Source organism: Dipodomys ordii, unplaced genomic scaffold, assembly GCF_000151885.1.
Source record: "Dipodomys ordii isolate 6190 unplaced genomic scaffold, Dord_2.0 Scaffold95, whole genome shotgun sequence".
Lineage (NCBI taxonomy): Eukaryota > Metazoa > Chordata > Mammalia > Rodentia > Heteromyidae > Dipodomys > Dipodomys ordii.
Genome location: NW_012267311.1, coordinates 4,505,259 through 4,525,931, shown reverse-complemented (window position 1 = coordinate 4,525,931; position 20,673 = coordinate 4,505,259). Strand labels below are relative to the sequence as shown.

The 20,673-nt window shown below is 40.4% G+C and overlaps 1 protein-coding gene across 1 annotated transcript in view; it reads right to left on the bottom strand.

Annotated features, from left to right (window-relative positions):
• Reck (reversion-inducing-cysteine-rich protein with kazal motifs) overlaps positions 1-17,289 on the bottom strand; it is a 57,640-nt gene extending 40,351 nt beyond the window's left edge. Inside the window, exons 1-4 of the mRNA XM_013026596.1 lie at positions 17,093-17,289; positions 3,863-3,921; positions 994-1,068; positions 98-134 (exon numbers count right to left, since the gene is read on the bottom strand). Coding sequence (XP_012882050.1) covers positions 98-134; positions 994-1,068; positions 3,863-3,921; positions 17,093-17,192 — 271 coding nt within the window. The 5' untranslated portion in view covers positions 17,193-17,289. The remainder of the gene's footprint in view (positions 1-97; positions 135-993; positions 1,069-3,862; positions 3,922-17,092) is intronic.
• Between the last annotated feature and the right edge of the window lie 3,384 nt (positions 17,290-20,673).

The following is a 20,673-nucleotide window of genomic DNA, read 5'->3' as shown; positions in this document are numbered from 1 at the left end:
AAAAACTCCAGAAAACATTAGATTATGAGACAAAGATTTTTACATTCATCAAAATTTCTTAACTTAAAATGTCAAATGTTACATTTCTATTGCTTACCTGGCAAAGATGAATTCATACAACTCCAAATTTCAACCTGAAATTGGAATCACCAAAAAGCTTTTATGCACATAACTAGTTCCTATACATAGCAATATCTACAGAAAGTATGTACCGTTAATTTGACCATGGCTGATTCCATATAATCAATGTTCTAGGGCTAAGTTCTCATTCAGAAAAGAAAGAAACCTGAGATACAAAATGACTAATTATGCATTAGTCATAAGCATACAAATCATGTTTCCAAACACAGAGACAAAAGTGTCTGTTGAGTGATCTAAGGAAAATATGTCAGTCTGACTATTGATTTTTTTCCCCCTTCCACATCCAGATGCTACCATATCTTAAAGGTTCTTTCATGCAAGCTCCGGCTTTCTTGGCCTGACTTTGGAGCATTCCAAACACTGAAGACAACTCAAACATTGGAGATAATGGTCAGTTACCTGATTCAGAGACATAAGCAATATACTATATATATAGAGAATATGTCAGAAAATAGAAAAATAGGAGTAATATGTCATATATTTTCCCTTATCCCAAATCCAGTTATTCAAAATCTAAAAAAGTATAAGATCTAGTTATTACAGTTTTCATAAAATTAGTAAAAATATAAATAATAAATAAAATTCTAAATTATAGATAAAATACTATAGTGAAATTGAAAGACTGGAATAAATTCATATTTGCGATTTTTTTCACATACTAAAATAGGATAATAAAAGATGATAGATAATATTCTACCCTGTAATGTATATGAAGATTAAAAAGATCTACTTGTAACCTAACCTTATACTCTACCCACAAATTTCAATACTATTTGAAGTTTTGCTAGATCCCCAAATAATTCATTAGCTGGTTTCATTTCGATAAAATCTTCTGTAGTTACTAAGACTCACCATTGTTTCTGGACAATAATCTGGGGCTCGCTGTAGCAGATGTTTTAGTCGGGATTCACTTTTTGAGGAAAAAATCTATTTGAGAAAAACAAAGTTTTGTGGCATTTTTTTCTATACGAGAAAGAAAGTATAAAATGTATCATTTTCTAGATGTATTAGTTCTCTGAAATTATTTTTTAAGTAGAAGATTTCCACAATGATCAAAATTAAGCTGAAGTAACATAACTTAAAAGGTTTTTAAGTATGGGAAATAAGAAAGTCTAAAATCAGAAAGCCTAGACCCTTTTCTATCAACTGAAGGTAGAGAAAACTAGATTACTAACTTGTTGAGAATGGGGCTAGAGAGAGATTGAAAAGGAAGGTATCAGAAAACGAAGGAAAAAAGGTAAATTTATTCTAAAATTTTCTATAAATTGTTTTTATTTGAATAATGACAATTTAAAAATAAACAATGTCATACCAGTAATAATAGTGAAAATGAAATTTGTGAATAGCTTTATGGCACACGTTTACCATAAAATGTTGTGAAACAGGAACTAAGACAGTCTTTTTATTACATTTTTTATTGTAAAAATACTGTTCAGAAGGGTTATAGTTACATGAGTAAGGTAATGAATACATTTCCTATTGAGCATTGTTACCTCCTCCTTTATTTTTCCCCTACCATCTTAAGGCAGTGTTTTGATGCATGCATATCTATGTTTGTTGTGTGAGTGTGCACACGCACGTGTGTGCATGTGTACACATATGGACCCAGTATTAAAAGTTTGAACTCAGGGCCTTTTGTTCTTTTTCATTCAAGGCTGCCATTCTATCCACTTGAGCCACACCTCTACTTTCTGCTATTTGCTGGGTAATTGTAGACAAGAGTCTCTAGCATTTGTCTGCCCAGTCTGGCTTTGAACTTCAATCCTCAGATCTCAGTCCTATATAGGTAGGATTACAGGCAATGGTGCCTGGCTTCAAAGACACCTTTTAATACAGAAGCTAGGCACTGACAAGGTTCACTAACTAGCTCACTGTCATGCCAGAATTTAATTAATGCTATTACAATCTGGTATACCAGCAAATTATAAATCATAGCATATATCAGACAGATCTTCATGGTTACCTGAAGACAGTTGAGACTGTAAAATCCATGAATGCTAAGGATAATGAGAAAGGATTTAACTCCAGTTAGTTTATTTAGTAGCCATTTTCCCTCCAAAACTACTAACTATAATTAAGAAGCAAAATGAGCTAGAATATTACTTTCTATAACTTGCTAGTGAATTAGTACATTTAAATAATTATCAACAATCATGGTTAACATAACACCACAAAAACAGACAACTAGACACAATACCCTGTATGGGGAAGACTTTTCAAAACAAACAAACAAAAGGGGGATATGGAAAGAGTACAGGAGTTATAAATGAAACAAAATAGCCATGCTAATGTTAAATCTGAGTATGAAGATTCTATTTTTTTATCCTTGAATATAGTGGTAATATCTTTATAAAAGGAAAAATGAAAAAACTAGAAATGAGTAAAAGAAAGGCAACAATCCAAGACCAAAAAAAGGAATGAAAAAGAGAAAAAGAAACATGTGTCTCTGGGGGTGGGATAGGAAGAAGCATGCTTCTAAGCTCATGCCCTCATTCTTCAACTCTATCTCTTCTCAAAACCAATAAAACCAAAGACAAACAAAAAAAGCAAAAACTTCAAAACACCTGAAAGAGGTAAAAACAATGGAAAAGACAAGGAACTGAGATAATAAATTATATACTTTGAGTAAATGAACAAATATTTGGGTCTAAATGAGGCAGTTGTATCCCAGCGGCTAATAGTATGCACTGTGCAATCAGACACATGCAGATTTGAGTTCCCATTCTTAAAATCACTAGCTTGGGGACTTGGTAAGTTATTTAACTTTTCTATATCTCCTTATTTATGATATTACCTCCCTAAAGAGTTTGGTGTAAGAAAGGGACAAATGCACAGTTTACAACTAGAACACTTGAAAGAAAGGTAACTATGATCATTATTTATCTGCTAAGACTAGATAACATAGGATGATGAGAGGAAAGGAAAGCGTTATGACTGGGTATTACTGCACTAGAGTCGCTTTACAAAAGCTCAGCCAGGAAAATTCAAACCTCTAAAAAAGTCATAACAGTAGCACAATGACTATCCATACAGTATTCACTTAACACAATTCACATGTAATTAACATTTCAAAATTGCTTTTAACTCTCTTTATAATACATAAATTATTATTACCACTTGGATCAATTATTTTATAACTCATTATAGACATTATGATCATTTTTTCTCAAATCCTAGTATGTATTTTTTTTTTAGCAAAATGACAGTCATATCTAACCTCAATACAATGACCAAATTCAGGACCAAAATATGGATTGGCAAAATATTTTCTATTAATATCTACTCTATACTCATATTCCACCAATTAATTACAATAATGCCCTTTAGGGCAATTTTATTTTTCATTCCAGGATCCAATCCAGAATCATGCATTGCACTTAGCTGTCATGTATCTATTTTTTAGAATCTTAGTCTTTCTTTGTTTTTATAAGTAATGGATATTTTTGAAGAGTACAGGCTGTTGTTTTGAGGAATATCCCTCAGGCTGGGTTGCCTGATTGTTTCCTCATGATTCAGGTCACACATTTTTGTGTGACCTTTATAAATTACTGTGTTCCTCCTCAATGCTTCCCGTCAGCAGACACATGTCAGTTTGTCCTATCACTGCTGATAGGAACTGTGGTCCTATGGTAAAGATGCTTCCCAACAGATTTTTCCGCAACAATCAAACCTGATAAATAGTTACATAACTGATAGCTCCTACAATTATTGTCAAACTCACCTGTTCACATACATCACGGCACATTTGGTTATCCTTTGAATGACTACAACATAATGCACCTAAGGAGAAAAAATAAACATGTTATTCCATGATTAACTATCAGTGGATTATTCAATAGTTTCTTTTTTGGTGACAGGGTCTTGCTATGTAGCCCAGGCAAGTCTTGAACTCATGATCCTCAAAGCCTGTCTCCACCTCCTGAGAGCTGAGATTACAGACATGAATCACCACACCCAGCTACTCTATTATTCATTGTAACTTAACCTTCAATGAGTATCTATTACACTCAAAGGCTTCCCTACACCTTTTTTTTTTTGGTCGGTCACGGGTGAACTCTGGGTCTGGGTGCTGTCCCTCAGCTCTTCAACTCAAGGCAAGTGCTCTTGTGGCACTTGAGTCACAGCACCACTTCCAGTTTTCTGGCTCTTTATTGGAGATAAGAGTCTCACGGACTTTCCTGCCCAAGCTGGCTTTGATGATCCTCAGATCTCAGCCTCCTTAGTAGCTAGGATTACAGGCGTGAGCCACCAGGGCCTGGCTTCCCTACACTTAATGTTACATTTGGGGATATAGTCTTTGCCCAGTGAAGCTCCTAGTCTAATAGGGGAAACTGTAATGTAATAACATTAGTTACTATGTGCTTTCAATGTGCCAGAATTTTACACTAAACTTGTTTTTTGTACTATCTTATTCAATCCTTACAGCTGCCTTATAAACTACATTCTCTTGTCATACCTACAATAACAGTCACATGACGAAAAAATATTGAATTTTGTTTAGGAAACATTACAGAGAAAATAAAAGTCTGAAGATCCAAATTAAACCCAGGCAACAGTGGCTCCTGCTTGTAATCCTAGCTACTCAGGAAGCTGATATCTGAGAATTGTGGTTCAAAACCAGCCTTGGCAGACAAATTTGTGAGATTCTTTATCTCCAATTAAGTAGCAAAAAGCCAGAAATACGGCCAAAGTGGTAGAATGTCAGCCTTTAGTGAAAAATCCAAGTAAGAATGCAGGTCCTAAGTTCAAGGTCTAAAACCAGCATGTACAAGATGAAAATAAAGGGGAAAAGGGATGGGGAAAAGGCAAAGCAATAAAGGACCAATTATACATACACGAAATAGTACATTGAAAGCCTCTTGTCCAATAATATACAGTAATAAAATATAAAATTAACAGTGATAAAATACGTATATGTATGTTACATTATATTATAAACATATTTATGTGCATATACCAATATATGTGACATAGTCCTCCATCCAAGTAAAATCTAAACAATTTGAGAAAAAGCAGAGATTTTTGGTTGATAGTCCAATTGATATTGGGAAGAAATAACAAATGAATAAAAGAAATACTCTTTAGATCTTACAAATAAGGCTTTGAGTTTGAAACTGTCAATTGGCTCTTTATAAAACAATTTCAAGGTCTATGTATTACTGACATATTATAGTTTGGTCTCATAAAAGACTTGTAAGGGGGGGCTGGGAAGGTGGCTCAGTGGTAGAGCGCTTACCTTGCATGCCTGAGGCCCTGGATTCGATTCCTCAGCACCACATAAGCAAAAAGAAAAAAGCCGGAAGTGGCGCTGTGGCTCAAGTGGTAGAGTGCTAGCCTTGAGCTGAAGAGCTGAGGGACAGCGCCCAGGCCCAGAGTTCAGGCCCCATGAATGGACCCAAAAAAAAAAAAAAAAGACTTGTAAGGGCTACTTTTAGTACTCATTTTATGGGGAAAGGTTTTCTTAAGGTCTACATATTAAACTTGCAAAATTTTGAAGAACATATAAAAATCTCCCTACATTAAAAAAAAAAAGTGCCTTGTGCTGAATATATGGCTCAAGTGGTAGAGATCTAGGGGAACAAGCAAGCTGAGCATGCTTCATGCCAGAGCTCAATGAACTCTGGCATGGGAGTGGGGGAAGTATAAAAAGTATCTTAAATATATATCTATATATATTATATATGGCATACATATTGTGTATGTACACACACACATCCTTGCATTAATCTTTTTTTTTTTTTTTTGGTTGGCCATGGGGCTTGAACTCTGGGCCTGGGAGCTGTCCTTCAGCTCTTCAGCTCAAGGCGAGCGCTCTACCACTTGAGCTACAGCACCACTTCCGGTTTTCTGGTGGTTTATTGGAGATAGGAGTCTCACGGCCTCTCCTGCCTGGGCTGGCTTTGAACCGAGATCCTCAGATCTCAGCCTCCTGAGTAGCTAGGATTCCAGGCGTGAGCCACCAGCGCCCGGCTATCCTTGCATTAATCTTAAGAAGCTCTAATTTGAGGGAGGGCCTAAGCACTCATGGGACTTTCTCTCAGCAACCCTGCATTCTCTGCAAAGCCATACCAACCTAACATCTCCCTAAGACTGTCATGTCCCCAGTCTCATGAGAACCACAGAGAAGAAAAAAAAGGCTCCCTCATGTGACATTGATGTGCTCTTTTGAAGTGCTCTGAAGGTTGGCACTTTCTACTATCCCCTCACACAGAGGTCATATCAGAGCAAAAAATCCAGCTGATTTTCAGCAAAGATAACACACAGTAACATATGGTCCCAATAAACACAGGCTAAGCAAAAAGTAAACAATCAAGCAGACAGGAGTCTGATTTGGGCCTGGGGACTTTGGAAAAACAATTTGTTGGAGCAAAGGTCTATATAAAACAGAAACACATGATGTGTTACACTTAAAACCCTGATAACAGTCAGCAGTTTTATTATAAAGGCCTTTTTCCTATTTAATGATGAAGACCAAATTCATGTAAGTGACTTCTAGAGTTAAAATTTTAAAACAAACCAGGCACCATAGCTCATGTCTATAATCCTACCTACCCAGGAAGCTGAGATCTGAGAATCACAGTTCGAAGCCAACCCAGGCAGAAAAGTCTGTGAGACTCTAATCTCCAATTATATCACAGAAAAAGCCAAAAGTGGTGCTGTGGTTCAAGTGGTAGAGTGCTAGCCTTAAGCAAAAAAGGAGCTCAGGGACAGAACCCAGACTCAGAGTTCAAGCCTCAGGAGTGGCAAAAAAGAAAAGAAATTAAAATAACTCTTTTTGGTTTAAAAGAAAAAACACTACAAAATTGGAAAATAAAGAGCAAAGGAAAACTGATCTGTTAACTCTCATTGTCATAATACATATGTATATATGGTACTTTTTTTAATGTAGGGAAATTTTTTTTGTTTTTGTTTTTGGGTCCGGTTGTGGGGCCTGAACTCTGGGCCTGGGCGCTGTCCCTCAGCTCTTCAGCTTAAGGCTAGTGCTCTACCACTTGAGTCACAGCGCCACTTCCGGCTTTTTTCTTTTTGCTTATGTGGTGCTGAGGAATCGAACCCAGGGCCTCAGGCATGCAAAGCAAGTGCTCTACCCCTGAGCCACCTTCCCAGCCCTGGGGAAATTTTTATAAGTTCTTCAAAATTGTGTAAGTTTAATATGTATCTGTATGTATCTGTTGACTTTCTGGTGTGTTTCTTTCTAGTCTTTCCAAAAGCATTATTCTGATTTTTAAAAAGGAAAAATGATAATAAGTCCTTTCCCCATTAAAGTATTCCACTATAATAGTATACTTCCTCCCTTGTGAGGACTGCCAACTTCCATAAATAAGCCTCTCTGCTCCATTACATTTTCTACATTGATTCTTCCACTACCCTCCCCCAACATTTTTTCTAAAATCAGCACCAATTAGTTGCACAAGGGGTTTACATTTTGGTATGTCCATAAATACATGCAATGTATTTGATCAGACTTCACACTTGATCATTTACTGCATTAGTACACATTCTGCCTTTTAAAAAAAAAACATTACAATATTTAACACCGCCTATTTTTGAAGAATCAAAAGTCTACAAATAGACATCAATTCATGTGCCTTCATTAAGGATGGAAGGAGAAACCCAAATGCAATTAAAGGTCTTTATCTTTTTTAGAGCAATTAAAATGGATTAACTGGGTCATTCAACTATCACATAAGGAAAAAAACACTCTAATGTTTTTAACAAGGCTAGAATGCTAAAAATGTTTTGTTTTTATAATTTGATTTTAATTGTTCTTAAAGAAAAAAATTAAAATTCTGCTCATTCCCATAAAGTGAGATTAAATAAAAGTAAAATTGTTCAAAACAAAACTTGACAGTAACATGACAAAAATGAAAAGCACAAGTTTTATCCTCATTAAAGACAGAGATGTCATATCTTGAAGTCTTATTCCAAGAGTCTGTAATCATAAATATCAAAAGTTGACAACTAAAGGACACATGTGTTGGCTTTAAGAAGGAATTGGCAAAGTCTAGAAATATGCAAGCAGAATTATCCAATAATTTGAAACATCAAGGTTTGGCAGCAGGTTTGGGCCACGTGTATACTAAACATAGGCAAGTATACAGGAAGCACATACTCAAGCCACATGAAGAAATTTACATTTAAAAAAATACACACACTATCTTAAAAATAGGAAATACCCACAAATGGCCAGTGGCTCAGGCCTGTAATCCTTGCTACTCAGAAGGCTGAGATCTGAAAATTGCAGTTGAAAGCCAGCATGGGAAGGCCACTCATTTCCAATTAACCACCAAAAAGCTGGAAGTGGAGCTATGGCTCAAATAGTAAAATGTTAGCCTTGAAGAAAAAAAAATAGCTCAGGGACAGCACCCAGGCCTTGAGTTAAAGCCTTGGGTATGGCTCAAATAGTAAAATGTTAGCCTTGAAGAAAAAAAAATAGCTCAGGGACAGCACCCAGGCCTTGAGTTAAAGCCTTGGGTATGTACACACACACACACACACACACACACACACACACACACACACACACACAGCACCCAGGCCTTGAGTTAAAGCCTTGGGGTATGTACACACACACACAATTATAAAATTTTTGAAGTTAGAGTTTTTACCAGAGAATCCTCTGAAGAGCTATATTCAATATTCAATTTGGTTAATACAAAGCCATTCTTTTCCTCTCTTAAGCAAATGAAGATTCCTTCTAATTAATGTTTCTTAAAGAATAACTAGAACAGAAAATGTGTATAAACAAACAAATCTATATTCATCTCACACCACTGAGAGAAATATTAGCTGATACTGGAAGAAGGCCATTCTAAATAAAGATGATACACTAAAATCTATGGGGAGGGAGAGAGTTAGGGTGAAGGGAAAGAGAGAAAAACAAGGGAGGGGGTAACAATGTTATACAAGAAATGTACTCATTACCTTATGTATGCAACTGTAACCCCTCTGTACATCACCTTGACAAAATTCAATTAAAAAAATAAAAGTCATTTTCATTATATATATGAGATATGATTTTGATAAAATTGTTATTTTCAATACAAGTTGGAAAATGACAATCATTCCAAAAATGTTTAAGCTAGGTACCAGTGGCTCAAGCCTATAATTCTAGGGGGCTGAGAACTCAGGACTGCAGTTTGAAGCCATGTTAGGGCAGACAAATCCAATAGACTTTTTATCTCCAATTAACTAGCAAAAAGTTGGACTAGAGGTATGGCTCCAGTAGTGGTGTGCCAGCTATGAGTAAAAAAGCCAAGTGAAAGTGAAAGGTCCTGAGTTCAAGTCCCAGTAATGGTATATACAAAATTTAAAAACTTTATTAAAAATAAGAAATGTTTAGATGACAACTATAACTTAATATATATATTCATGAAACTGTTACACCTGTCTCTTACAAAATATATGTGTGCATATATTTATATGAAATATATTATTAGCCAAGGAGTAGCCAAACAGTAAAATGATTACCTTTATACCTACCACATATTTAATATTGATAATATTTTATTATCAATTTGGGAGCTAGAGGCTTGGGGGATCACAAGTGACTAGTCTGGGTTAAACAGTGAAACCCTACCTCAAACACAAAAATTGCTAACATCTTTTCATCTTGATTCATCTGTCTGCATACTTGTTTATGTATATTCTTTCTTTTTTGGTGCCAGTATTGGCACTTGAACTCAGTGCCTTATGATTTCACTGATGTCCTACCACTTAAGCCTTGAGCCATGCCTCCTGCCCAGCATTTTGGTTAACTGAACATGGAAATTTTTCTGTTTGAGCTGGCTTTGAAACAAAAATCCTCCAGGTCTCATCCTCCTAAGTAGCTAGGATTATAGAGATGAGCCACAAGCACTCAGACGACTTATGTATACTTTTTTTTTTTAGGGATTATCCTGGAGCTTGAACTCAAGACTTGGTCTAGTGCTCTACCACTTAGCCACTGTGCCACTTCTGGCTTTTTTTTTGGTGTTTAATTGGAGATAAGAGTGCCATGGACTTTTCTGCCTGGGCTGGTTTCAAACCACAATCCTCAAATCTCAGTCTCCTGAGTAACTATGATTACAAGTATGAGCCACTGGTGCCTGGCCCTTAGATATACTTTTAAACAGACACATTGTTTTCAGAATAATTTCCAAGTTACAGATATCCTTCATTGCTGGTCTCATACTACACTGCTACAGTTGTAATACCAATTGGTTGTACTACCAATCCAACTGCCAACTTAATTTTTTAAACAGATCTTTTATAATGCCACTCTTTCAATCAAGAGCCTACCATAGCTTCTTGGTAGCCCAACTCCAGATTTTCCAAGTCTCTTTCTCGCATTCTAGCCTTCCCTAAACTTCAATTATATTTGTTTGTTTATTGACACAGTTTTCTTATAGTCCAGGGTCATTTCAAATTCCTTTTTCTTTTGTTTTTGGCAGTACTATGGTTTGGACTTAAGGTACTTTTCCTACTAGACAAGTACTCTACCACATGCATCACACTCTAACCTAGCCTCAAATTCTTTTTTTTTTTTTTTTGCTGGTGTTGGGGTTTGAACTCAGGGCTTGGGTGCTGTCCCTAAGTCTCTCTGTGCTCAAGGCTAGTGCTTTACCACTTGAGCGACAGCACCACTTCGAGCTTTCTGGATTAGTTTATTGGTCTTATGGGGACTTTCCTGGGCTGGTTTCAAACCGTGATCCTCAGATCTCAGCCTCCTGAGTAGCTAGGATTACAGGTGTGAGCCACCAGCACCTGGGTACCTCAAATTCTTGATCCTCCTGCATTTGCTTCCCAAGTGCTGGCTATTATTATTATTATTGTCAGTCATGGGGCTTGAAGTCAAGGCCTGGGCACTGTTTCTGAGATCTTTTGCTCAAGGCTAGCAGTCTACCACTGAGTCACAGGGCCACTTTTGTTTCTCTGGTGGTTAACTGGAGATAAAGATCTCAGGGGCTTTCCTGCCCTGGCTGGCTTTAAATAATGGTCCTCAGATCTCAGCCTCTGGAGTAGCAAGGATTACAGGCATGAGCCACTACTGCCCAGCTCAATAACTTTTTCTTCCTTTTGGTTTTTCTCTGCTGGTCCTGGGGCTTGAACTCAGGGCCTGGGTGTTGTTCCTGATCTTTTTTTGTACAAGGCTAGAGCTCTATACCATTTGAGCCATTGCTTTTTGGTGGTTAGCTGGAGATAAGAGTATAGTGAACATTCTACCTGAGCTGGCTTCAAACTGCAATCCTCAAATTTCAGCCTCCTGAGTAGCTCAGTTATGAGCCACCAGCAGCCAGCCTTTTTTTTAAGGTTTTGTTTTTTGTTTGTTTGTTGGATTGTTTTTTTCTTCTTAAACTGTATATATTTTTGTATTTTCCTTTTTGGTACTGAAGATCAAACTCAGGATACTGAACTTTCTAGGCAAGCACTTTGCCACTAACTAAATCCCAGCCCACAATCACTTTTTTTTTTTTGGGTCCAGTCGTGGGCCTGACCTCTGGGCCTGGGTGCTGTCCTTCAGCTCTTCAGCTCAAGGCTAGCACTCTACCACTTGAGCCACAGCCCCACTTCTGGCTTTTTTCTTTTTGCATATGTGGTGCTGAGGAATCGAACCCAGGGCCTCAGGCATGCAAGGCAAGCGCTCTACCACTGAGCCACCTTCCCAGCCCCCCCCCAATCACTTTTAAGAAGAACTTGGAACACAGTTTTCTATCTGAAATGTTTGATGTTCCCTTCCTGATGATCTAAATTCTATACCTTTCTCCTCTCTTTTCCCCTCCCCTTCTTCTTCTATTTTCAGCCTCCCATGTAGCTAGGATTACAGACACCTTTCTTGCTTTTAATATTTTTTTCAGAAGGATCTCAATTGTTGCTATTTTTTTTTAACAAAAATTAGCAGCCAGGTGCTAGTGGCTTCTACTTGTAATCCTAGCAATCCTAGGAAGAGGATCATGGTTCAAAGTCAGCCCAGGCAGGAAAATTTGTGAGAGTCTCATCTCCAATTAACCACCAAAATGCTGGAAGTGGAGCTGTGGCTCAAGTGATAAGAGTGCTAGCCTTGAGCACAAATGCTCAGGGACAGTGTCCAGTGGTTCAAGGCCCAGGACTGGCAAAAAATTAAAACAATAATAAATAAGATATATGATTTGGTATCTATTTTAGTTCAATCTTGCTGCTAATTGTGTGTGTGTGTGTGTGTATGTGTGTGTGTGTGTGAGAGAGAGAGAGAGAAAGAGAGAGAGAGAGAGAGTGTCCTGGGGCTTGAACTCAAGGTCTGGGTGCTGTCACTGAACTTTTGTGAGGCTTACAAGGCTTAAATTCTACCATTTGAGCCCTAACTCCACTTCGAGCTTTTTGGTGGTTAATTGGAGATAAAAATCACAGACTTTCCTGTCTGGACTGGCTTCAAACTGAGATCCTCAGATCTCAGCATCCTGAGTAGCAAGGATTACAAGCATAAACCATCACTTCCCGAGTCTATCTCGTATTAAAAACTCTCTTGTTTTCTATCTGTACTTAGGATAAAGTCCATAATCCTCTTATGGCTTCTTGCAAAGTGCAGCATTCTCTAGCCCTAGCTTATTCTCTTGGTTGTTCCAACCACATACCCACATGATCTGCATGCTGCTGCTGACCCTGCCCCCGTCTTGTTAAGGATAGCATCTTCTCAGACTTTAGATCTTCACTCTAAACTTCACCTTATCAAAGAGGCCCTTCTTGTCAATTCTATATAACAAACATTCCTCCCCTGCCCTTACTCATATAATTCTGCTGTTATCTAGTTTGGTTTCTTCACAGCATACTTATCACACCAGTAAGTCATTTTATTTTTCTACAGTACTTAATATTTATCTCTGCTTCTCTAGAGGTAAGCTCCTGTAGAGCAGCAGCTCTCACTGGAAACAGGATCTGCCATAAAGGAATGTTTTTTGAATAAACAAACCTTTTAATATCTGTTTTGCTCTTTTAAAGCAATATTTGTAATACGTAAAACCCACACTTTTGACTTCTCACTTTCTTCCAAGAGTCGTAAAGTCTGATGAACAAAAAATTGCTTAAGTCTATGAACATAAGATAGGAACTTTTAGCAGTATATCAGGGGAAAAAAAGACTGTCATCTCTGGTCTATCACTAGTATTCACTCCTTCTACAGTGTGGGCTAAGACTTCAATGGGAAGAGAATCTGCTTTTTATTACTTCCCTCTAGATAGGCACTTTCTTTTTCTAATTTAAAATTCATTACATTCTTTTTCAGGATCGTAGGCTATTACATAACTTCTTAAATGTCAACTTGTTGAAACTTGGCCCTTGATGTTACATCCTTCTTTCTTTTGTACTATTACAAAACATCTTAAATAGAAACAGAACTAATACTAGGTGCCAGGAGACAGAGACCCTCAGACTGCAGCACATGGTCTCAATACATCCTGCAAAGAAATAATCATTAAGCAAGTCACATCACTCTCTTATCTCCAAGTGTATGAATAAGCAGGGCAGCCATGGCAGAGGGAGTCTGTGACCTGGAAAGCTGTATACTAGAGAAGACAGAGGTATCCAATCCTGGATGAGGATAATGAGATGAGAAAGAAGACTGAACAGTAATAAAAGCCAGGCTTTCATAAAATACAAGTTAATAATTGTGTCCCCAATTTCTGTTTAGGACTGAAGAATGTTTTCTACACTTTCTACAAATCCACAGTGGAAGCCTTTGTCTATTATATTGCTCAATATCTTTTATGTAAGGAACCAGGCAATATATGCTTGCTAGTACTGAGTACAAGAAAACAAGACTCATTTTAAGATCAAATTGGGAGTTTTCTGTTAAATCAAACAATATAACTATATGAGGTCATGGACTTTTTTAGAGCTGGAAGGACTGTTGGAAATTAACTAGTCCAACATTTTCTCTTTTTTTTTTTCTTTCATTCTTTTCTTTTTTTTTTTTTCTGTGCTGGTCCTGGGGCTGGAATTCAGGCCTTGAATTTTACTCAAGGCTAGCACTCTACCACTTTGAGCCACAGCTTCACATCTGTCTTTTTGGTGGTTAATGGTGATAAGAGTTTCATGGACTTTCCTACCAGGGCTGGCTTTGAATTGTGATCCTCAGAGCTCAGCCTCCTAAGTAGTTTCGATTACAGGCATGAGTCTGTATAGTGAAGCATTTTCTAAAGTGAACTTTAGATGTTATGGTAAAAAGATGATCAAACATGTTTTTCTCTTTCTATAACATTTTTTGAGTTATCATTGACATACTATGAAATTCACCCTTTTAAAGTATAGTTCAGTTGTTTTCTGTATACTTGGAAGAGTGAACCATCACCTTTATTAATTTTAGACCACTCCAAATGACTCCACAGCAGCCATTCTCCATTCACTCGGCAAACAAGCATCCTTGTCACAGAAACCCTTGGAACTTTTGGTGTTAAAAAGTGTTTTATGAATTTGAAGATGTAGTAACATATTTAATAGCTAACATTGCAGTATCATACTAAATACTGCACATGTGTTATCTCAATTCTCATAATAAAATCTAAGACATACAATATACTAAGTGTGAATTTTAAAGCATAAAAGATTGAGGCTAGCTAGGTGCTGGTGGCCCATGCCTGTAATCCTAGCTACTTAGGATGCTGAAATCTGAGGACTGCCTTTCAGAGTCAGCTGGGGCAGAAAGAGCTGTGAGATTCTTATCTCTAACCAACAAAAAGTTGGAAGTGGAGCTGTGGCTCAAGAGGTAGAGTTAAAAAAGCTCTAGGACAGTGCCCAGGCCTGAAGTTCAAGCCCTAGAACAGGCGCAAAAAAAAAGAGAAAGAAAGAAAGAAAGTTAGGAATGAAGGAAGGAAGGAAGGAAGGGAGAGAGAGAGGGGGAGAGGGAGGGAGGAAGAGAGAGAGAAGATTGAAGATTAAGTAACTAACGTGCTTATGTGTTAACCATTGAGAAACAATGAGTTTAATGATCAAGCTCTAAGACACAAGTAAGCACAGCACAGTTTCCAATCCATGTCTGGTTTTAATTCCTTTGGCACAAGAATACAACAAGAATACTTGTACACTGAGCATGATAACAGTTTTCTATGGGGTATATCTTTGTAAGAGCTTTAGTTCAGTCTCTTTTAATTTTGTGAGAAACACAGGGCCCTGAAATGAGTTAGCCATGAAAGCAGCATTCTCTTTGAATTTTTCCCCTCCTTGGGTTTCTGAACTAATAGCAAAACTTAGAATCCAATTACAATTATATAATGCCGGTTCCTGATACAGTTCTCTCCCTTCTTTAAATGCCTTCCTTTTTATTAAGTCTTTATTTTTAACACTGTAGGTTATCTTAAAACCATGTTGGACGGGCTGGGAAGGTGGCTCAGTGGTAAAGCGCTTGCCTTGCGCGCATGAGGCCCTGGGTTCGATTTCTCAGCACCACATAAGCAAAAAGAAAAAAGCCGGAAGTGGCACTGTGGCTCAAGTGGTAGAGCGCTAGCCTTGAGCTGAAGAGCTGAGGGACAGTGCCCAGGCCCAGAGTTCAGGCCCCAAGACCGGACCCAAAAACAAAAAAACAAACAAAACAAACAAAAAAACATGTTGGAGCTGGGTGCCAGTAACTCACACCTGCAATCCTAACTACTCCGGAGGCTGAGAGCTGAAGATTGACATTCAAAGCCAGCCCAGGCAGTAAAGTCCATGAGACTCATCTCTAATTAACTACCAAAAAGCCAGAAGTGGAATTGTGGCTCCAGTGGCAGAGCACTAGCCTTGAGAAAAAAAAGCTCAGGGATGGCACCAAGATCCTGAGGTTCAAGTCCCAGTACTGGCATGTGCATGTACATGTGTACACACACATGTGTGTGTGCGCGCACACACACATATCTTGGATTGACTTTGCTTCTTCTTTTTTCTCATGGGAAGCAATGCATTCCTCCTCCACCTCCGGAGTACAAATCCCAGCCATCTTTTAATGGCTAACAGACTCAGGAGGTACCTGTCAACTTTCCTCCCCTCCTAAGTGGATGTCATCTCCCTCCCCCCAGGGTGCAGCCTCACCCAGCATCTCCTCTCCACAGGTATCTACCTATAGTAGCAGCTACTAGGAACTCTGATCCTAACCCATCACCTATCCTAAGATCTCCTGCAGGGCAGAAGGTGGGGTTAGTCCAAAAGACCAGCAACTCTAAGACACAAGTAAGCACAGTTTCCAATCCATGTCTGGTTTTAATTCCTTTGGCACAAGAATACAACAAATCAAGCCTGTCGGCCCCTCAGAAGAGGTTTACTGATATATATATATATATATATATATATATATATATATATAATATATAAAATATATATATAATAGTTGTGCACACGAGTTTCAATCGAACAAATCAGTTCATAAGTACAACGCATCTTGGTCAATGTCACCCTTTCCAAGTTCTCCCCCATCTTTCCTAACCCCACTCATACAGGTTTACTGATTCTTAATGGCTTTTAGTGAAGTCGGAGCCCAGAGGTGGCTCAGCACTACAGCCAGTGCACCCAGCACCGACCACCGCCGGCCTTTCGGAACCAAGTGAACTCAGCTCCAGTAACAGTACCCGGCCGGGGCGAAGGTAACCGGCTGCACGTCCTGATCCCACCCGAGCCTCACGACGACCCAGGAGCGAGGACACGCCATGCTTTTCTGAGAGAGACCAGGGCCAGACCAGGGGATCGGGACCAGCAGAGGTCTCTTGCCCGGGAGATGACAGAGCAAGGCCTCGAACCCGGGTCCCTGTCCGCGCGGTTCAGAAGTTCTTCGGGGCGAAGAGGGAGAGCGTAAGGCTTCGGTCATCGCGCCCCGGCACCCCACTTCTGACTGCCGAGATCTCCGGGCCGTAGGTCACCGGACGCGGGTCGGGTCTGGGGTCGCGCGCCCCGCCGCCCCCTGCCCCGCGCCATCTTGGAGCGCTGAGGCGGCCACTCCGGACTGCCCCAAGCCGCTGCTCCAGCGGTTACTCACCCGCACTGCCCGGGACCAGGCCCCCTGCCACTTCGGCGACCTCCGTCACGGCCAGCAGAAGCAACAGCACGCTGTTCAGGGAAGCCCGGGCGGCCGCCATGTCCGGGCCGGGCGGGTCCGAAGCAGCGGGATGCTCGGACCCAGCCGGGCCGCCACAGCCGCTCGCTCCAGGCCCCGCCCCCGCCGCCCGGGCCTTTGGTGATTGGCTGCAGTGAGCTCTAAGCCCCGCCCCCGGGCGCAAGAAGTTTCCAAAACCTCCTGGGGGCGGCAACGCGCCCGAGACCCCAGCTCTTTGTTAAGGGCCAGCTGTGGGTCGGCTTCAGCTTCGCCGAGGCGGGGTGGGGTGGTTTGAGGCGCCCTGGGAACGCCTCCGCCGTCTCCGGGGGTTTGCACTTGGGCTCATTGGGGTTCCGATGGGGACTGAACTGTCAAGCTCGTACTCCAAGCTCTTGGGCCGAGGACGAAGCCCCGGCGACGCCCCGGGAGCCTCCGCACGGGGTTCCCGGGGATGCTCTCCACCCTTCCAGCTAGAGAAGGCGTGGCGCCCGGCCTCGCGCGTGGCCCGCGCAGACCCAGGTCAGAGCCCCGGGCCTCGGGTACTAGTGATTAATTCTTAATCCTCCCTGAGGGGAGGAGGGTGCTGTGTGACTGTGCTTGGAGGGCCTGCAAGGCCAGACCGAGGAGGTCAGGCGTGGTTGACAGTTTAGCCGGGTTGCCGGTGGCTCACGCCTGTCACCCCACCTACCCAGGACGCTGGGATCTGAGGGTGGCGGTTCAAAGCCAGTCCGGGCAGAAAAGTTCAAGAGACTCAGGTCCGATTAACCCCCCAGGAAACGGAAGTGGGGCCGTGGCTCAAAGTGGTAGAGTGGGTAGCCTTGAGCAAAAGAGCTCAGGGACAGCGCCCAGGCCCAGAGAGACTCACGGTTTGCGCGTGCCTCTCCGCTCTCCCTCTTGAACAAATAGTCCATCCATTTTGGAGCTACTTTGATGCTCGATGATGAAGCCGGTAGTTTACTTCCAGGTTCCCCTCTATGGAGATCACTAGAAGCTGACGCTTTCCTTTGGGAAAGGGAGCGGTGCAGTACTCCATGAGAAGAGCAAGGGCTTAACGTTGGATTGATGCTGCACACTAGCTCCCACTAGACCTGTGATTCTGCACAGACATTTAATTTCACTCTCAGTTATTCTTGGCCCTCTTGGAGAAAATTAAGGAATATACTATATTTAAGATGTCTAAACGGGAGCTTGGAATATGGCTTAGTGGAAGAATGCTTGCTTAGCATGCATGAAGCCCTGGGTTCAATTCCTCAGCACCACATAAACAAAACGAGCCAGAAGTGGTGCTGTGGCTCAAGTGGTAGAGTGCTAGCCTTGAGCAAAAGAAGCTCAGGGACACTGCCCAGGCCCTGAGTTCAAGCCCCAGAACTGGCAAAAAAAATAATGTATTTGACATATTTGACAATGCATATAATGGGAGCACTTTCAAACTGTAGTGAGAGATGGATGGATCCTCCCCCAGGGCTGGGAGACTGAGTGGCTGGTCTCATTTCCCTCCCTGCTTCCTACTCCTCAAGAAGGAGAAAAGGAAAAGAAATGAGAAGTGGGGGGGGGGGCCTGAACTCTGGGCTTGGGCGCTGTCCCTCAACTCTTCAGCTCAAAGCTAGTGCTCTACCACTTGAGCCACAGTGCCACTTCCGGCTTTTTTCCCTGCGTATGTGGTGCTGAGGAATAGAACCCAGGGCCTCATGCATGCAAGGCAGGCACTATACCACTGAGCCACCTTCCCAGCCCCTCTTTTCACTTTTTTAAAAATGAGATTTTATTTTTCTTTTTTAGAGCAGTTTTGGTTCACAGTAAGACTGAGTTGGGGGCATATGTCCCTTAGCCTTTGTGCACATAGTCCCCTGCTAACCTGCATCTTTCACTGTAGTGGGTACATCTGATCATGTTGACAGTCATTCTCCAAAGTCCCTAGTTTACACAAGGATTCACTTTCCATGTCCTACTTTCTACAGGCTTTGACAACTGTGTAGCCATCATTTTTCATTTTTTTTTAAATGCAGCTTAAACTAAGAATTGCACATATGTTTGTTATATTTATGTTCTGCAAGGCTAGTATAATAGTCTTTCATTAAAAAAATATTAACATCACCATAGCCAACCTGCTGGAAATGAAAGAAAATCTTGAAATTAGCCAGGGATTAGTGATTGGTGATGTATAACACATAACTAAGAAGAGAAACAACATTTCACTAAAAATAATGAAGGCCCCTGTCAGCCTTCCTCACTGCTACCATCCTAGCCCAACCAGCATTATACCTTTCTTGGAATATTATAATAGCTTCCTGACTGATCTCCTTTCTTTCCCCTTTTATATTCTACAAACTATTGCAATAAAGCAAGTGTAGTGATCTTCTAGTTATGTTGTTTTTCTCTTCAGAACTCTCCAAACATTTCCTATCTCATGCAGAGAAAAAGTCATATTTATCACAATGGTTCTCGAGGTTCTGTATTCTTGCTTCTTCTTCTTTTGCCTTGTTTCTCATTGTCCTTGTTTCTTATTTGCTCATCTATTCCAGCCAATCCTGCTCTGTGTCATTGCTTAATTTCTCCATAGAGCCTGCAAAGAACCCTTGCACTTATAGTGCCTTCTGTCTGAAATCCATTTCTCCAAGCTATGCAAAGTTCTCCCTCTTCTTTTTTAGCTCCTAACTCAATTATCCTTCTTTCATTATCCATCTTAAGATTGTAGTTTAACATCCCTCAGTGTAGTCCGTTTCCTTCCTTCATATTTCATCTTTTGAGAAGGAGAAGGAGTCATGATTCAAATCTATAATTCCAGCACTCAAAAGGCTGAAGTAAGAGGATCACAGGTTCAAGACGTTCATCTCTTCAGGATGATCCTTGGAATTAAGCAGTAGATAAAAAGAGAAATTTTCTAAATGTAGATGTTTGAAATTCTAGGCACAGTAATGTCCAGAGAAATATGTTTAAAATATCAGAATCAGGCCTAGAAAGCTGAGGACATAACATATGTATGAAGAACAGATACGGAAGCACACTGTGATCATTCAAGTATATTTTCTCCCACCATCACTAATTCCAAACAATATGACTCACTCTGATGCAGAGGGGGAAACAAAAAAGGAGAAGGGATTGCTTGTGAAGGATGCAATGGGGTGGGACACAGAACCCCTAAGGAAGACTTGAGAATGAGTTAAGGGGGATCTGAGTCCTACTGCCCATGTGGAGTTCAGAGAAATAACAAATCTTACAAAATTCCTCTTTGTTCAACATGATGTGGCTAGAAAATAAAAATGGCTTCAATGATGTCCATGTTTCCCACAGAAGAAGAGTAGCTCAATGTTTTCTATGTACCACAAGAGAGAAAAGGGAGCTGAGATGCTGAAGAGGCTCAAGATCAGAATGTGGGGCCTGTAGCCATTGTGTGCATGGCCTGTACAGCTGGATACCAGATGACAATGCAGGTGTCATCAGGAGTGCATGATGACAACAGAGGACCAGATGTCCTGCCTTCTTCCTCAGGCCCCATTGCTGGTTTTGACCTTATGTATTCCTCT